Source organism: Erinaceus europaeus, chromosome 18, assembly GCF_950295315.1.
Source record: "Erinaceus europaeus chromosome 18, mEriEur2.1, whole genome shotgun sequence".
Taxonomy (NCBI): Eukaryota; Metazoa; Chordata; class Mammalia; order Eulipotyphla; family Erinaceidae; genus Erinaceus; species Erinaceus europaeus.
The window spans coordinates 12,827,602-12,847,134 of NC_080179.1; the positions used below are offsets into that span (position 1 = coordinate 12,827,602).

The 19,533-nt window shown below is 36.4% G+C and overlaps 1 protein-coding gene across 2 annotated transcripts in view; it reads left to right on the forward strand.

Annotated features, from left to right (window-relative positions):
- TTN (titin) overlaps positions 1-19,533 on the forward strand; it is a 332,848-nt gene that overhangs the window by 60,058 nt on the left and 253,257 nt on the right. Inside the window, exons 43-45 of one of the 2 annotated variants that reach the window (XM_060177641.1) lie at positions 2,481-2,669; positions 8,424-8,480; positions 9,581-17,799. In XM_060177641.1, coding sequence (XP_060033624.1) covers positions 2,481-2,669; positions 8,424-8,480; positions 9,581-15,636 — 6,302 coding nt within the window. In that variant the 3' untranslated portion in view covers positions 15,637-17,799. Of the gene's footprint in view, positions 1-2,480; positions 2,670-8,423; positions 8,481-9,580; positions 17,800-19,533 lie in introns of those variants that run through there. The other variant, XM_060177642.1, reaches the window with a different exon arrangement.

The following is a 19,533-nucleotide window of genomic DNA, read 5'->3' on the forward strand; positions in this document are numbered from 1 at the left end:
CTACACATGGGGAGCCAGGGGCTCAAACTGGAATCCTTACACCGGTCCTTGTGCTTGGCGCCACGTGTGTTTAACCCGCTTCACTACTGCCCGACTCCCTTTTTTTTTTTTAACCTCAGTTAACATTGTCAGTTATGCATTTTTTTTTGCAAAAATGATGTGATAGTAAAATGAAGAATAGACAGATATCAGAGATAAGATTGGAGCAAGAGTCCAGAGAGAGGCTATCCGAATAAATCTGGCAGATATTAGCAAGGCCCTCAATTATCAGAGACAGCAGGTTGATGATAGAAGAATTCAGGAGGCAGGATGAACATACGTTCCAAATAAACAGAGTTGGAAGTAAAGAGCAGGAGGTATGAGGTGACCTCATGGAAGTCACAAATGTCCTGTGACTAATGCAGGTAGCGACAGCCCAGCCAGAAACACCAAGTTCATTACTAAAAGAAATTTCAGCGTTTAGCTTATTTGTTTTCACAACTCATGCGTGTCCTGGTGCATTGCTCAGTTCAGCAAAGGACGAATTCAGAAATAAGGATAAGTGTAGACAACTTTGGAAAAGGGTGGACCAATTCTTCATCCTTCCATTTTCGTTGATTTAGCAAACTAGCTGTGGCTTGACTGTTAAATTCCATGTAATGATGTTTCTTGTTCTGTAATGCGACCCTGTCTTCTGTCGTGTTATTTATAAGCACACATCTCCTGTGATATTAGACATCCTTGCAATTAGATTGACATACAAATTCCTTCCACTTGCTCATGTGATAAAAACCACAATTTTATGCAATGAATATTTTCTCAATTGTTATGAATCTCATCTTACAAATGAAAAGACTAGACAAGAAGCCTTAAATGGCATGTCTAAGGTCGCTCAGCTTGTAAGTTATAGCTCAAGATTACATTTTCTACTTTACCTTGCTACCCAAGGAAGTGAAAGTACTCGTTTACTTAAAAGAAGAATTTTTAGTTTATAAGCCACTACCATTTGGGTAAGAAAGGGAACTTTCATAAACCAGTGTTTGCGCTAGAATACAAACAAATGCAATAGTATTAACCTGAGGTGTGTGCTCAGCATGGTACTCATCCTGCATAGTGAGTTATCTCTTCAGCCCCTGATTGTGACTTTCAAAAGAAATAACCAAGAGACGGGTGGGCCATAGAACTTTGTGATGTGTGTAGAGTAGATCTAGTCCTTTGTAGTCTTACAACCTTTAAACACTATTAAATCACTGATTAGAAAGGAGGGAAATCACAGGGAGATGAAAAATTTGTATGTGTCAACAATGCCGCTGTAAACCATTAGGACCCCAATGAAATGATAAAAAAAAAATTATAACTGCCTGTACATAAGCCGATCACATTTGAAAAATGGAGGAAAGTACATAGATAAAGGCTACATCATGTAAAAAATAACATTTAAATCCACTTGTAAGAAGTTATTACTTTAAGTGCACATCAGCTTAAACTATAGCAACATAATATATTTACTTATTTTTTAATTTTTCTATAATTTTAACATGATTCATATCCTTGTGTGGAAATAGCAAGACTTTTTAAAAAATATTTATCTATTTAGTGTGTGTATATCAGAGAGGGGGAGAGAGACACCAGGATAAAATATGGGGCCTTTAACATGCAAGAATGTGCTCTACTGGCTGAATAATTCATAGTTTAGCTAATAATAATTATTATTGCTGTCACTTTGAAAAAGGTCAGTCTAAATAAGCTATCTCAGTTCGATAACTTTTTGAAATTTAAAAATTATTCTTTCTGTGGCCCAGGAGATTGCCAGTGTCTAGAGCACTGGACTCGCAGGCATAAAGTTTTGAATCCGGTCCCCAGTATCGCATGTGCTAGTGTGATGCTCTGGCTCTCCCTCTATCTCATTAATGAATAAATCAGTCTTGTCAAACATTACTCTCTGCTATCCTGTGACCTACCACTACTTTCTCACTGATGAAAAATTTCAAATTAATTAGAATTTATTTTTTTTCCTTTGGTCTTCAGAGATCTGTGTTAGACTTTGTGGAGAGTTGATCTGCTTGACCTTTTTTCTAATTATCAGCAGTACCCATTTCCCCCATGACCTGTCCCAGTACATAGTCACAGCCTTCAATAAAATCCTTCAAGTTGACTGTTTCTAGGAACTTCCATTTTTCTCAGTGTCACTGGGTATGTCAGTATGTTATTCATGCTTCCATTAACAGTGGTTATGATTAAAAAGAATTTAAATGAAATAGCAAAATTTCAAACATTGCAACAATCTATAGGCTGAATTTTTCTAGAATTAGGTTTCCTCCATGAAGATGAAACAAAATCATATAAGAGCAGATGTGATCTGCCCAAAGTAGAAGTATAATGCTCTTAAGATAAATGTGAAATGTCGTCAACAGTATAATCAGTATAATGTTAATCAGTAAATAAAATAATATTCACTTGTTTTGTGACTTAAATATCTTTTTTTTCTTTTGTAATAATAGATCTTAAAGTATCTTGGTACAGCAAAGACAAGCAAATCAAGCCATCTCGGTTCTTTAGAATGACTCAATTTGAAGACACTTACCAACTAGAAATTGCAGAAGCGTATCCAGAAGATGAAGGAATTTACACTTTTGTGGCTAGTAATGCCGTAGGTCAAGTGTCAAGCACAGCCAACTTGAGATTGGAAGGTAGAGTAAAACATATTTTAAGAAATGAATTTACATATTTATATATAGCATATTTATATATATATATTTACATATATAAATTTATATATAAATATATATAAACATATATAATGTGTCAAATTCAGTAACAGTCACTAAAGATTTCATGTAAATCATTACTTGACCTACCATTCTCTAATACACTAATTTTTTTCCATATAAGATGTGATATTCTTGATTTTCATTCATGCTTCTCATTGTGAATCATAAGCCATCATTTGTTATTTTGCTATGCTTTGGGTCCATAACATTTTTTTAATGTATTGCTTTCATTTCTGGTCTCTGCTTCCTGATTGGCATGTATCAGAAAGGGGAGAAATATGCTGAGGAAATAAATAGACTTGTTTTTTCATTAGGTTAGGATAAAATCAAGTTTTTAATATAATATTGTCAAGTCTGCATCCCCACGTTGTGTTAATATGACTATAATTTCATAGAAGTTATAGCAGATGATTTCAGGTCTCTACTAGAAGACATATTGACACTGCCATTCAAAAATGCCCAAGGGATGAGGGGTTAGGTTCTAAAATTTTTTAACATTGCCACTATTTGAGATTCTTAAATTGTAACCAGGAACACTTTGGAACTATGTGGGTGGACTTTGATCAGAACAATAAAGTTCAGACTGCTTTAATCTATGTCATATTAAGTACATATGAATAACTAAGGATTATGGGGAACTTTTGCCCACAAGTGTTCTTTAATTTTGAACACTCTTATAACTTGATATTGTCTCAGTAATCCATTTAAAGTGACTTATTAAATAGAAAATCTGGTTTTACAACCTGAGGGAAAAAATTAAAGGCAGAAAACATGAACGCCTAAACTGATTACATGCTCCACTACTACCTTCATGAATGACATAGTGAAGTTTTTAAGACTACGTATGGCTTAGCTCATTTGCCAGGAAAATGGAAGTGAACTTGTGTGACTTTGAATTTAGAGTGACATATCCTTACAAGGCATTAAGATTGTTTTGGATTCTAGCCCACCACTGAAATTGCAACAGGCATATAGACAACTCCAAATGAGTTCTGATTTCAATGCAGGGTTAAGACATTAAAGATTGGCATGCTTCTTTTCAGGATTTAGCAAACTTGAAGAAATTACATCAATCTCCCAAAGGCATGTCTCTTCATCAGTTTCATGTAAGAAGGAGTCCCTTGGCCAAAGGCCCATCTTCATCCAGCCTCTATCAAGCCTCAGGGTGCACAGCGGGGAGGCAGTCAGATTTCATGCAAGGATTTCTGGCATTCCCAAGCCAAAAATCCAGTGGTTTCATAACCAACAGCCAATGCTACCAACCAAAGATATAGTTTTCCATTTTGAGGAATCCACAGGCATGGCTTTAATGCTTATAGTTGATGCTTACTCAGAGCATGCTGGGCAGTACTCTTGCAAAGCAACCAATAGAGCTGGGGAAGCCTGTTGTACAACTACACTCACAGTGACTCCGAAAGGTAAAGTCCATCTTGCTTCAAGGACTTTGATTTCCTGCACACCCTCTATTCCCACTGTTACTAATGAGAGTCTCTGCTGTCATTTCATTGCATATTGCAGTCAGTCCATAGTTTACTAATAAAGTAACAACCAACAAGTCCTCCTCAATTAAATGTCATCAGTTATGGATAATCTGATATACATTGCATTTTGCTGACGTATGTGTCCTGTGAGTTAGAACGCTAGCAATTAATTTGTTAGACGCCATCTTGCATTGGCATTTTCACTTTTCTAAATAACGACTCATCATTGTGTCATTAAATAAACTATGCTTTGTACACTTCTTCTACAATATATACTGGAAAGAGGAAAAATGCTAAGTCAAAAAGAGTCAGCAAAAGAAAGATCGGGAAAGAGAAAGAGAGAGGATATATCACTCTGGATAGCTATAATGACAACAGAAGAAAAGAATCACACAGTGTGGCATATGCATGGGCATCATTCACCATTCAAACTCTGTGAATGAACTTTCTTTCCTGTGATACTGACATCATAGTGCATACTGCATCTGCCATGCTGCTCCAAGGAACAATGATACCTTTCATCTCATCTTCCATGCCATTTTATGTTACTAACCTAGCTGAGTGACAAGCTTAGATCTTAATATTCTCTTCTTTTCCTTGTCACTTGATCATACAGTGTAAGCTCTAGCTAGGAAAAGTCCTGGGAAGCATGTAAGAGAGTCCACCAAGTCCCAGGCAGTGACCGAGTCCTCTTTGGGAACAAAATATCCCAAAACCAAATTAAGTCATTTCAAGAACCATCATATGAATATGAAGTGCAGGTTTTTGAAAGTATATACCAAAGTTCCAGCTGCACAGCTGCATCCATTCAAGATGTGCAGTTGCACCGGACTGCATCCCTTTCACAAAGTACAGAAGTTCTGCAGTATCTGAGGAACATGCTGAAGAGTCAATGGATGAGGCACCAAGGATTCTTCTGCATCTTTGGGACCTCTCTGTAAAATGTGGTGATACTGCTCATGTCCTCTGTGTGGTAGAAGATGAATCGTCCTTTGATGTAACCTGGACTCATGATGGTGTAAAGGGAGAGGAATCTGAGAGAAGGAAGCAGTCACAAAATGGAAATACTCAATTTCTGACCATATGTAATGTTCAACTGGTAGGCCCAGGATTATAGAGCTGCATTGTGTACAGTGAGTATGTAGAGTATGTAGAGAAGACAACATCAGCAGTTCTTAGCGTAGAAGGTGCTTATTTGATTTTTTTTACATATATAGCTAAGACTTGTTTCATTTCATCCTCACCACTTTGAACTCCTTTTCTGCCATGCAAATCAAGTGACTGAATATGTTAATTAAACTCTATTCATAAATGACTTGTGAGAGTCTGTCATGTCACTAGCCAAGCTTGCTATAAATATTGCTGAAGATCCCAAACTGTTTAAATTAGATGCAAAAATCACACGTTTTCAGAGAGTAGACCCTCCATTTTTTTTGCAGCTCCTCTAGAATCATTCTCTGTAAGTGCTTCCTACGAGGTTTGTAGGTGGCATTGTGCTTGTTGTAATTGGCTGTTGACTATATATATGGTGGGAGAGAAGTCAATCAATTTGCTTCCTTTAAAATTTTTTTAATTTATTATTGGATAAAGACAGAGAAATTGAGAGATGAGGGGAAGATAGAAAGAAAGGAAAGAGATAGAGAGACCTGCAGCACTACTTCACCACTCCTGAAGCTTTCCCCCAGCAGGTGGGGACCAGGGTCCCTGGTCCTTGCACACTGTAATGTGTGTGCTTAACCAGGTGCACCACCACCTCATCTGTGATCAGTTTGGGGTTTGTTTGTTTGTTTGTTTGTTTGTTTTTGCCTCCAGGGTTATGGTGGGCTTGGTGCCAGCGTTACAAATCCGCTGCTCCTGGTGGCCATTTTATTTTATTGGATAGGACAGAGAAATAGAGAAGGCAGGAGGAGATAGAGATAGAGGAGATAGAGAGGGAGAGAGACAGAGACGCCTGCACACCTGCTTTGCCACATGTGAAGTAACACCCCTGCAGGTGAGGAACCCGGCCTCAAACTGGGATCCTTGTGCGTGTCCTTGCGCTTCCTAACTATGTGAGCCACGGCCTGGCTTTCTCAATTTGCTTCTTGCCATACTTGAACTTCATTTCCCCAGAGTAGAATTGAACTGAACATTTTTACACCAAGATTTCTAATTTACTCACTTTCAGTTAATTATATTATTTTAAATATTTTGTGACATTTAAATCTGTATTAAGGTAATATTGGTTTACAAGACTGTATGTTTTAATGGCACAATTTCATATTCTTCCTAATGATATGTTACTACACCATTTCCACCAACAAAATACCAGTAACCCTGCACTAAAATCTATTAGATTCTAACTACCTTTACTATAGTTATATCACTCAGTGTTCTTGGAGTATGATCAATTTTTTTCTTGCAAAGTTTAGACTGCTTTTTTTATATATACTCAAGAAAATTAAAAGATGGAGTATTTTTTTGTTTTTTTGCCTCCAGGGTTATTGCTGGAGCTTGGTGCTTGCACCATGAATCCACTGCTCCTGGAGACTATTTTTTTCTCTTTTTTTGCCCTTGTTGTTATTGTTATTATTATTGTTTTTTAAAGTTTTTTTATTGTTGTTATTGATGTCATTGTTGTTGGATAGGACAGAGAGAAATGGAGACGGGAAGACAGAGAGGAGGAGAGAAAGATAGACACCTGCAGACCTGCTTCACCACCTGTGAAGCGACCCCCCTGTGGAGAGCCGGGGCTTGAACTGGGATCCTTACGCCGGTCCTTGCGCTTTGTACCATGTATGGTTAACCCATTGTGCTACTGCCTGACCCCCAAGGTGGAGTAATTCCTATACACTTTACTTATATAACTTCGCTCATGTGGAAGCTATATAATTGAAGCACATAAATTTGCAAAAAAGGAAGGAAGGAAGGAAAGAAAGAAAGAAAAAATAAGAATTGTCTTGAAGAGTTTATAAGAATTATGGTGGTTATCATTGGGAGTGTAGGATGTGATGTGGAACTACTCTCTGTAATCTTAGAATCTGTAAACCACTATTAAATCACTAATAAAAGACATTTTTTAAGAGTAACAGATAATTGCAGTAGATTATTAGGTGCACTAATTATCTACTGCAAGGCCAGTTTTTATATGTTCATCTTGTATTTTAGCTTAATAATTTTATATAGGATACATACTTATTCACAAAGAGGAAACAGCAGCAGTTTTGTTATGAGCAGAGCCGTTATATTCATTGTAAGCACAGAAATATCATATCTTAGTTCTGCGCCTAACATGCTGCTTTCCTTCTCATCCTAATGGCATTCCATCTTCTCAAAATTCATCATATATTTTACTCTCACAAACACAGCTAATTTATTCCTTTTCCTAACTTTATCCTTACCTTATCTCAAGCCAGAGCAGTTACAAAAATTACTCTTGGTTCAGACACTAAAAGTGTTAAAACGTTTAGAGTCACAAATTAAAACGACCAGTGAAGTAAAGAGAGAATCATCAAAGAAAATCATCAAGTGTGTCATTAACTTCACGCCAAAGACAAGGAACTAAGAAGCCAGAGAATCAAATGGACTGACACCATGCTACATGGATCTCAGAGTGAGAGTGATAGCAGAACTTACCTGCCTTTCTTAAGAAGCTGCCCCAGAAACTACTGTGCCTGTGTCTTTTTCTCATGTAATAAAAACAATTCTGAACTGAAGACTCTTTGCTTTGTTCCATAATATGTAACTGGACTTTGTGTAGTTTAAAAATTGTAAAGGTAGTTAAAAAAAAAGATTACTTATACCAGAAAACCTGAAAATATCTTCAATTAAATGTGACAAGTTAGAAAATGCATGCCAATTTTAAGTAAGGTATCATCTCTTAGCTAGTGTTTAGTTAGTAGGACACTCAAAAATATTACTTTAGTTTGTGGATTGCTTTTCTGGATGCATGTAAAGGCATGGGGAATCATGGAACTAAGAGTGGAAATTTTATGAAGAACCTAAAATAAAGATCTTTTAAAATCTTTTTGTCAGTATTGTCAGGTACTTTCTCAGCTGATGTATTTGTTTAGCATGGATATTTTGAGTGCACTTGTGGGAGGGGTGTAGTGCTCTACTAGTATAATAATGAGAAAATTGTATAATCATGAATTGAAATAGAAATTCAATTGAATTCATCATTAAAGTCTCTTATATATTGCCTCCATTTTAGCTCCTGAATCAATTTTGCATGAGAGGATCGAACAAGAGATTGAGATGGAGATGAAAGGTATTGTTACACTGAATGTGAAATAGAGGTAGAATGTCTGAAGGATTAATAAAATCCTTGAGTAGCCTTCTTTTTTTCTAGAGTTGTTGAGGGAAAATGACATAGAATTACAAATATATCTTAGAGTCTATGTTACTTTGTCGCATGCCTGGTTTAGTATGCTGATGGTTACATGCATTCTATAGTAATTCGTTCTATGTTTATTTAAAATCTTGTTTCTTTAAGTTAATTATCCATATTCAATGTCCATGTTTGCAGCTGTTTTTGAAAAGTGTGTATGAGAATAAGTCATTATCTTAATGCATGAACTCGTATAACAGAAGATTTTTAAAATCATGGTGAATTACATTGAACAACAGGCAATGACATAGCTGTCATTCTCAGAATGCAATGTCATGAATGAATTACCACTGAAATGCGACTGTATTTAGGGTGTGTGGAAACATTACATTCTCATTCTGGTTTACACTCCATGCACATACACCAGTTTAACACTGATATGTGTCTTACACTGGCTTGCAGATAGCTGTTTCATGTGAACCTTATTGCCTGCTTTTCTTTGCATAACTTTGTGACTTCATGGCTGTATTAGTTCGAATAAACGCCTTCTCACTATATTTTAGTTAAGTATTTATGATTATAGTTCTTGTATTTATTCTCAAGTAGCTAATTATAAATATATATGTATATATATATATATAATTTAATGCACACTCAAAAGTATCAGAAAGGGCGTTTATTCCACTCTCTGCAAGTCAGGTAAGAATTTCCTCTTAGCCATCAAAAGAACAAAGTTTTCCTGCTCTCAAAACAAATACGCACAGAAACATGTTATTTTGAAATGCATTTTTGCTTGTTCAAGAAGAAATTTCAGCAATCTGAAGAACAGACCAGACAACGAACGATTTTCGTGTCAGAATCTTTTAAACAGAGCATGGTGTTGCGTTTATTCGAACAAATATGGTGAGTGAATTTTTTTATGGATTTGTGAGAATCTGAAGCATGCACTTTATTTCATTTTCTATTTTGCAATTTCATTTATTTCAACTTCAAAATACTACAGAAAATAGTAAAATATTTTATAATTAATTTTTTTCCAGAATTATTCCCTGGGAGACAATCTGAAGATTCAGACAGAGATACACGCGATGCCTTTTCAGATTCTGAAGACATGGAACACAGCTCCATGGCTGCTAAGAGATATGCAAGTAGAATACTATCTACATGCTCCTGGCCAGAATATTTCAAGCCTTCTTTTACCCAGAAGCTTATGTTTAAATATGTCTTAGAGGGTGAACCTGTTACCTTTACATGTAGACTAATTGCATGTCCCACTCCAGAAATGACTTGGTTTCATAATAACCGAGCTATCCCCACAGGTCTTCGACGGGTTATAAGAACTGAGAGTGATTTACATTATCACTCTTCTAGTTTAGAGATTAAAAGGGTCCAATACAGGGATTCTGGAAGTTACAGATTATTAGCAATTAATAGTGAAGGGTCTACTGAATCCACTGCATCATTGCTGGTTGTCCAAAAAGGACAAGATAAAAATTTAGAGTTTCTGAAAATGATAGAACAGACAAGTGGCGATATGGAGGCTGTAGCAGAAAAGAGAGAAGACAGGCTAAAGGTTGACCTGAGGTTTACTGGTTCTCCCTTTAACAAGAAACAAGATGTGGAACAAAGGGGAATGATGCGAACTATACGTTTTAAGACAATAAGTTCTGGCAAGAAAGCAGATTTAATGTGTGATGAAGAAGGTCTAGAAAGTAGACCTGACATAAGAGGATGGCTTAATGTAGGTGAAAGTTTCCTGGATGCGGAGACCAAGATGAAATTGCAACGATTGCGGGAGGCTAGGAAAATGCTCATGGAGAAAAAGAAATTAGCGATTTTAGATACATCATCTGAAATAAACTCAAGAACTCTGAGAAGTGAAGCTAGTAATAACGCTAGGCTGTTCTCTAGAAATGAAGTAAAAAACCAGTATGTATCAGAGTTCACTGAAAGTAAAGGTGAAGTAGATAACTCAAGTGAGACCGTGTCCCATCCTCTGCCTCTACATGCCGAACTTGCAAGAGAACCTTCCACAAGCTTTCAAACTATTGCTCATGAAGAAATTCTACAGACTGAAGTAAGAACGAGGCAAGAGGCATCTCTGAAGGAAAGTTCACTGAAAGACCACTTCTATGGTGGTATTCTAGAAAGTGAGACTACCCAGTCAAGAGGACAGCTTGAAGAAGCTGTGACTAAAACCAGAACTGGAGAGTCATCTAAATGTGCCACTAATATATATACAAGTGAAGAGATAGATGAGACTCCAGTAACGGTGGCTCCAGTTACCATGCAACATGCCAGTGAACCTTTTGAGACACTTGCTAGTGTTAAAGAAAATAAAGAAACAGATAGTGAAATAATGAGAAAGGATGATTTGAAAGAATTGCCGTCCTCCACTACCACCAAAGCTGAAGAATTCAAAATTGAATGGGAAGAGAAAAATGCAAGAGTTTCTGAAAATCTTTTCCCAAAGCGTCCACCACGTTGTCCACCCTCATTTTTTCAAGAAATTGAATCTCAAGAAGTTTACGAAGGTGACAGTTGTACATTTGTGTGCCATTTCCAAGGTTATCCTCAACCTATAGTGACATGGTATAACAATGATATGCCAGTTCCACATAACCGAAATTTTATCATTCATACTCTGGAAAACTATTCAACATTAACTTTTTCTTCTGTTCTTCCTCAAAATGGAGGTTCTATTACCTGTGTTCTATTTAACCAATATGGAACAGTAAGAACAAATGGTGTACTTACAGTAAAAGCAAAGCAAAGGCCTGGTATCAGAGCACACAGAATGCCAGTATTACAGGATTACTGCACTGATGAACAAGAGGAGTTGGCTTTGGCATTTAAACAAACTAAAGTTACTCATCCACCTCTGAAGCGAGAAGAGCACACAAATTTCCGTATGTTACAGCCTGACCCCTCAGTTAATTCAAAAGATTCTGGAAGATATAAGTGTGTTGCTGAAAAGGATTCAGGAATAGTTAAAAGTGTTTCAGATTTAATAGTAGAAAATGTCACTCATACAGAATACAGTCAGTTAGAAGGTATTGAGCAAGTATATGCAAAATATTCCAAAGATCTACAAAATCCGGGAGAATCTGTAAGGGATTATCCAACTGGTTCTTATACTCCCCATTTTAATGTAAAAGAATATTCTGTAAGGGAGTATTTTCAGAGTCTTGAGACAGTTGAGCAAATAGACCAGAAAAGCCACGTCCATTGCACATTGTCTAGAGAAAAACTACCGAGATTTATGCAGAGTGTGTCTAGATCCATAACAACCAGCAAGCCTTACAGAGAGGAACTCATACAATGGCCTGATGAAGGGAAACATGTCAGTGAAAAATCAAAACTGAGCCAAGCAGAGGGTACTGATTACCCATGTACTGATTATTTCAGTGAAGACAAAATGAGGAAAGAAAGAAGCAATTTTAGAAAATTCAGTGGACCAAGAAGGGAAAATGTGCAAGAATATGCCCACAGTGACATTTTATGGAATATCCAGTCTGAGAAAACTCTGCATACTTACCCTATGAAAGGCTCTTCTGGCACTGAATATGAAGAGCCCCCTGATGATGAGAGACAGCACCCACGTAAAAAGGTGAGACATCGAATCATGGCATTTGAAAAGTTACAAAACGTAGAGAAAGGAGTTCCAGAAAAAATATCCGACAGCAAATTATTTGTTTATCCTTCACAAAAGCAGCCTGGTGACATTGACTTCCCTTTAAGACAAAAAGAATCAATATCAAATGACCTAAGCACAAATGTGCATCAGGCAGAGAAAATTTCTTCAGACACTGAACCATATTCACCAGAGATTGTGATGAATTTAGAACAATCTTCTTATCAATCTCACAAGGAATTTGGAATACAAGAGAGGGAGCAACAGAGAGAAATAATTCTTACAGATGAGTCTGATAATACTGCCAAATCAGAATATGAAGTACCTATTATATTCAACCTAAAGCAGTTTCACTCTCAAATAGAACATGTAGACAGAGAAATCGAAGATTTGGAGAGTGATCAACAAGAAGAAACTTATTTTAAAGCCCAGCATCCTGCCCCTGAAACAAATGATGCTGAGGACATTGTGTTTGATCTGAAACAAATGTATTCTCATATAGGATATCTAGATAAAGAGTTCCAAGAACAAGAAGCTAATCTACAGGAAACACATTATGGAGAAGAAACTTCTAATCCTGAAACAATTCACTCTGGTGTACTGGATACCACAGATGATGTGAAAAATGGCACGTCTGCTAGCCCAGAGATGGTCCCCAGTCAGGGATTTTCAAGTAAAATTACCATGAAGAAAAATGATTTTGATGAAAGTACCTCTTATGTGGACAAAGAAGTTCAAGATATACAGGAACAAAGTTTAGAAGTCTCCAATGCTGGCATTTCTCTTAAACTCTTTTCTGAAGAAACTCATAGTGAATCTTATGCTCTAATTCAAACATCATCTGCAGATAAACAAACAGCTGTTTCTGAGGAAAAAAGTTCTCTAGAAAATGGAGATCCAAGTTTCATTTCACATTTGAAGAAAGCAGCAAGTAAGAAAAAAACTTTAGAGGTCTCAGAAATAGAGGAAGGACACATTTTGGAACCAGAATTGGCATCATTTCAAATACAGGATAGTTCCCATGGAATTTTAGAACACAAAGGTGATGTCCAGGAAGCTGACACACTCCACAGAAAGCTCTCCCTAAGTCAGTGTTTTCCCTTCTTGATAACTGAAGAACAGGATCCAACTGAACAAAGAAGTGAAAATTTTTATGTCACTGGAAAAGAAAAATGGTATAAGGAAGTCCAAGGTCAAAATAAAGCTTCTTTTTCTGATGCTAAAAAAGAGTTAGAAACTTGTTTTTCTAAAAATGTTCCCGAGTTGGATGAGGCCCATACAAAAGAAGTAATGAAATCGGAGACCTCCCTAACACAATATTTGCTTGCTGCTGGGAAGTATGAAGTTCCTGAAACCAAAGAAAAGACAGAACTTATTCAGAGTGGATCAATCACATCAATGGAGATTGAAGAAGTAACTTTCAACACTGTGTATGAATATTACAAGCAGCGACAGGAATCTCTCGATCGTCCATTTTCTCCTGAATCTGAAGTTTCAATTGATTTGGGAAGTACAAGCAGTGAGGAAATATCTGAGTTAGATCAGTTTTATACTCCACCATCTTCTGTTGAACATTTCGAAACCCCGAAGTCTCCTGATTTTTATACCACTCCTTCAGATTCAACTAAACAATTCTCAACAAGTTTGGAGACTGTGAAAAGAACCACACTTTTGGAGGAAGTTGCTGAAAGGTACTCAACACCTTCTGAAGGTGAGGCAGCAGAAAGATATTCCACACCCCCAGGGGAGACACTAGAGAGATACTCTACCCCCCCAGGAGAGAGTCTGGAGAGATATTCCACCCCTCCAGGAGAGACTCTGGAGAGATTTTCCACACCCCCAGGGGAGACACTAGAGAGATACTCTACCCCCCCAGGAGAGAGTCTGGAGAGATTTTCTACACCCCCAGGAGAGGCACTGGAGAGATATTCCACACCTCCAGGAGAGACACTGGAGAGATACGCTACACCTTTAGGCGGAGAAAAAAGTCATGAATATTCTCTTTCTACTGGAGGACCAAAACTCACTGGAATCTTTAAAAGCAACCCATCGAAAATGGAAAGGGAAGATAGCACACCAAATGAGCACTTCCATACACCTACAGAAGAGAGGAGTTCAGCTTACGAAATGTGGCGTTCTGATTCATTTGGCACACCCAGTGAGGCCATTGAACCAAAGGACAATGAAATGCCTCCATCTTTTATTGAACCTCTGACCAAAAGGAAGATATATGAAAATACGACACTAGGTTTCATTGTTGAGGTTGAAGGCCTTCCAATTCCTGGTGTGAAATGGTATAGAAATAAATCTTTGCTAGAGCCAGATGAAAGAATCAAGATAGAAAGGATAGGTAATGTCTGTTCTCTGGAAATTTCTAACATGCAGAAAAAAGATAGGGGAGAATTCATGTGTCATGCTGTAAATATCATAGGAGAAGCAAAAAGCATTGCAGATGTAGACATCATACCTCAGAGAGAAAGAGTAGTGGCACTCCCACCTCCAGTTACACATCAGCATGTCATGGAGTTTGATTTGGAAAATAGCACTTCGTCAAGAACACCTTCTCCTCAAGAAATTATTCTGGAAGTTGAATTAAGTGAAAAAGATGTTAAGGAATTTGAGAAGCAAGTGAAAATAGTCACACTTCCTGAATTTACTCCGGATCATAAAAGCATGATTGTGAACCTAGATGTTCTTCCACTGACGACAGCAGGTACAGATTCAGCTTCAAGGGGAGAAGAGAACAAAGATTTAAAAATTGATTTAGAAGTATTTGAAATGCCTCCTCGCTTTATAATGCCCATTTGTGATTTTAAAATACCAGAAAATTCAGATGCCGTGTTCAAGTGTTCAGTCATAGGCATCCCTAGTCCGGAGGTTAAATGGTATAAAGAATATGTGTGTATTGAGCCAGATGATGTTAAATATGAGATTAGTGAAGAGAGTGGAAGCCACACCCTTAAAATCCAAAATGTCACTCTTTCGGACTGTGCTACATACAGGTGCAGAGCTGTCAACTGTGTAGGCGAGGCTCTCTGTCGGGGATTCCTCACCATGGGGGATTCTGAAATATTTGCTCTCATAATGAAGAAAGGCAAAGTGACGTTGAGTAGTTTGAAGGAAGAATTACTCTTACGAAGCAAATACTCAGACAGCTTCTTTGAATTCCAGGTGGTAGAAGGGCCTCCCAGGTTTATCAAAGGTATTTCTAACTGTTACGCACCCCTAGGGACAGCAGCTTATTTCCAGTGCTTGGTTCGTGGCTCTCCAAGACCCACGGTCCAATGGTACAGGGACGGAAGTTTGATACGGGGGGCAAGGTTCAGTGCTGAGGAAAGTGGCATAGGATTCCACAACCTGTTCATAACAAGCTTAGTGAGAGGTGATGAGGGTGAGTACAGATGTGTTGCTACAAACAGGTCAGGCACTGCTGAGACCTCGGCCACACTCACCCTGATTTGAAACTTCCTGTGCAGTGATTCCATGTCTTAGCGATTAGCAGAATTTGAATTGAGTACTTTCATGTTTTCTAAATTATCTAGAGCTAATAAATTTACAAAGACATTTAGTCTACCGGTGCACATTACGTTGAAGACCCCTGGGGAAAGTTTCTCTCTGTAAAAAATCTGTTTGTACTCTCTGTAAATAGTCGGATATCCAAACTGTGGAGTCATCACTTGTGTGAGCCAAGCATGATTAAATATCTTCTTGACCACCGATGAGTTTGTATTTTTACTTTACCCCACTTCCTCCTGCACACACAGTGTTATTAGCCAAATGCATTCTTTCAGCAGATAAAAACTACACATTTAGATGTAAAATGGAAGACTGTCAGATGACCATGAAGACAAGTTGGTAAGGGAAAAGCTCTTTTATTATAAGTAGTGTTGAAATTATAACTCTTTTGTCACCAAATCCATGATTTTCACTTGAATTTAGAAACAACCAAATAAGCAATAGTAGCTAGTTTCACCCAATTGTTAAATAATCCTATAATCTGTTTTACACTGCATTCTTAATATATTTTGGCTCTTAACATATTTTCATCATTAATTTCCTTGTTCTTACGTGCCTTAATGGATCCTAAAGTGTCTTAAGTATTTTGAAGGGTCCAGTGGAACTTTCTTTTGGGGTATGATTCATTTGGACATTTGTAGAATATACAAGTAAGACCTTTCCATTTAAAAAATAAATAAAATTGTCCCTTAAATGTTGATAGGGAATCAAATGTAAAATGCAACATTAATTCAACATTTTCATGAACAAAAAGTTAACTACTATATTAAGTTTGTGTAGAGCTTGGATTTTAATTTACAGTCTAATTTCAAAATCTCTAAAATAAAAAAATGTAACAGTTTTAGAATTGAGACAATAAGTAATAAATATAAAACAATTTAGTTTTCTAATCTGAAAACTGAATCCAAACATGAGTTAGATCAAGTATCTCAGAAGTAATAACAGGGGTAGATAGCATAATGGTTATGCAAACACACTCTCATGCCTGAGGCTCCTAAATCCCAGGTTCAATCCCCTGCATCACTATAAGACAGAGCTGAGCAGTGCTCTGGAAAAAAAAAAAAAAAGAATAACTCAATAATATACTTCTATGTCAGCTTAGTGGTAAATTTATTCAATGTAATTAAGATAAGCGTAGTTTTGTAACAATGAGATAATAAAATATAGTCATGAAATTATGAATCTTTCCTCCCTCAGATTCAAAATAGTCACTGTTACCTAAAAACTATATTTGTCTCCTGAATTGAGAAATTTTTTAAGTAGCATGATTGTATTAAATATACTAATTTTAATCTAAAAATGTAAACATTCAACTTTAATTTTTTTAAAAAAAATAATATATCCTGCTTGGATTATGCTTCTTTTATCTAGCAATTTATTTATTGCTATATTATAAATTACCTAAAAACCTTCCTAATCAAAAAAGAAATTTGGAGAATAAGAAGAATATAGACAACATTATCAAGCTGATACCCCATCCCACCCTAAGGAGAAAAAAAGTTGTTTTACTTCTTTTAAGCCACTGTAACTCAATAATACATTATTACTAAATAATATTTTTAGTTTGAAGCAGTGAGTTCAAAGTATCTGTGATAATATTTATAGATAGAATGGCACATCATAAACCCCTTAAATAAAACTAATTCTAATTCTATACTGCAAGAGCTTAAGGATTTAGTCTATTCTTAGTCACATAATAAATGCTTAAATAAATTTAAAATTCAGGCTGAGTTAAACATGACAAGTACATTTTAACCAAACATCATATAGAACTACAACAGTGCAAACATATTTCTTGATTGTAAAATGAAATAAAATTTAGCACCTGATTCAATTTTTAGGAAAAGCTGAAAATGTGTACTTTGTAAACCTCAGGAAGAATTTTTTTATGTTTTTCATTAGATTTCTGTTACATCAAATCCATTGAATTTGAGGATGTGGAGGTTAATAATAACTGGATAAAGAAAAATAAGCTTTCTTGTGGTTTGGGAGGTGGTGCAGTGGATAAAGTGTTGCACTCTCAAACGTGAGGTCCTGAGTTCAATTCTGGAGTGTCCCTCTCCTCCTGTCCCTCTCATTAAGAAATAAATAAAATACATTTTTAAAAAAGAAATATAAGCCATCTTTACACTTTACTTCATTAATAATTGTAATTAAATGATTTTTTAAAATTTTCTCAGTCAGTGATATATGATTTAAAGCATGAGATATTAGTTTCTCAAATTCTAGATAAGGAATTCATGTAGCACAATTTAGATAGAATTACTAGTTATCCCCCATCTGCTTGGGGGTCGCTCCACAAGCAGAGAAACAGGTCTGCAGGTGTCTTTCTCTCCCCCCTCTGTCTCTCCCTCCCCTCTCAATTTCTCTTTGAAACAAACAAACAAACAAAAAAAGAATGACTAGTTGTTACTACATGTATTTTTAACTACATATTCCACATTTCAGCATATTTGACTCTATCTTATGTTTAATATTCCATGTTCAGAAGAAAATGGAAAGCAATTAAAAACATTACACCTTATCAAGTAAGGGTATTTCAAATATATTTATACTCATTCCTTATATAGATATTTGGAAGCTCAAATGAAAGTAAATTGGCATGAGTAAAATATAGATTAAAAGTCAATTTATACAGTAACCTCTAGTAACTTACTCAGTGGCTTAAAAATCAAAATAGTAAATAACTTAGTATATGTGCACCATATTACAGATAGGTTTTTTTTTTATTTAATTATGATTGATAAGTCTGTTGGATAGAGGAGTACAATTCCACACAATTCCCACCACCAGAGTTCTGTATCCCATCCCCTCCATTGGAAGCTTCCCTATTTTGTATCCCTCTGGGAGTGTGGACCAGGATCATTATGGGGTGCAGAAGGTGAGCGATCTCACTTCTGTAATCGCTCTTCCACCGGACATGGGCATTGGCAGGTTGATCTATACCCCCAGCCTGTTTCTATCCTTCTCTAGTGTGGTAACCAGGATCTGAAGAGGTGGGGTTCCAGGACACAGTGGTGAGGTAATTTGCCCAGGGAAGTGAGGTTGACGTCATAGTAGCATCTGTGACTTGGGGGCTGAAAAGCATTCAGATATAAAGAAGAATAAATTGTTTAATATTCAGGAACCTAAGGGTAAGAATAGGGCAGATGAAATTTGGGGTGTCCATTTTGGAAAAAGCTAGGAAGTCTATTTTAGGTATATTCCAAGGGGTTCCATGACTTTACTGATTTTTGCCTGAATCCCATAGCTAACATGCAGGTGGGCTAACGGTATTATCTGAGGAGATGGTGTCAGAGTTGGAAATAATACTAGAAAGCTATATTAGGGAAGAGAGTCGCTCCCAAATATGGGGGGAAAGTATATAAATACCATTAACAGGTTTTTATCAGTACATTTATAGATAACAGATACTGAGTTTCTGTTTTCTAATGCATATTTACTAAAGCATAATGGAATTAAAGTATAAGACTATTTCCATGTATGAAGTAAATTAATGAAATAATAAAGCTACATTTTAGCAAGGCAATAAAACTATTAAAGGGCTGTTTTACTCATGTAGCTTAAGAAAGAACCTAATTCTTTGTTGACAAATGCGTGTCTTTCATCTTCAAGTCCATGATACCAGCTAGAGAATGTCTGTTATTCACTGCCTTGGTTTTATGTTCAGAATTTTGTGTATGTACTTTTAGAATAATAAAATAAATTAGATTTAATATTGGTGTCATCTCTTTTTTTATCTCTGATTCTACCATTTCTTTACTTAATTAAGTCTCATTAGAAAAGCCTTGTTGAAGATGGCTATTTACATTGACAAAGGCAACAAAGGCAGTGGTTCTCTTT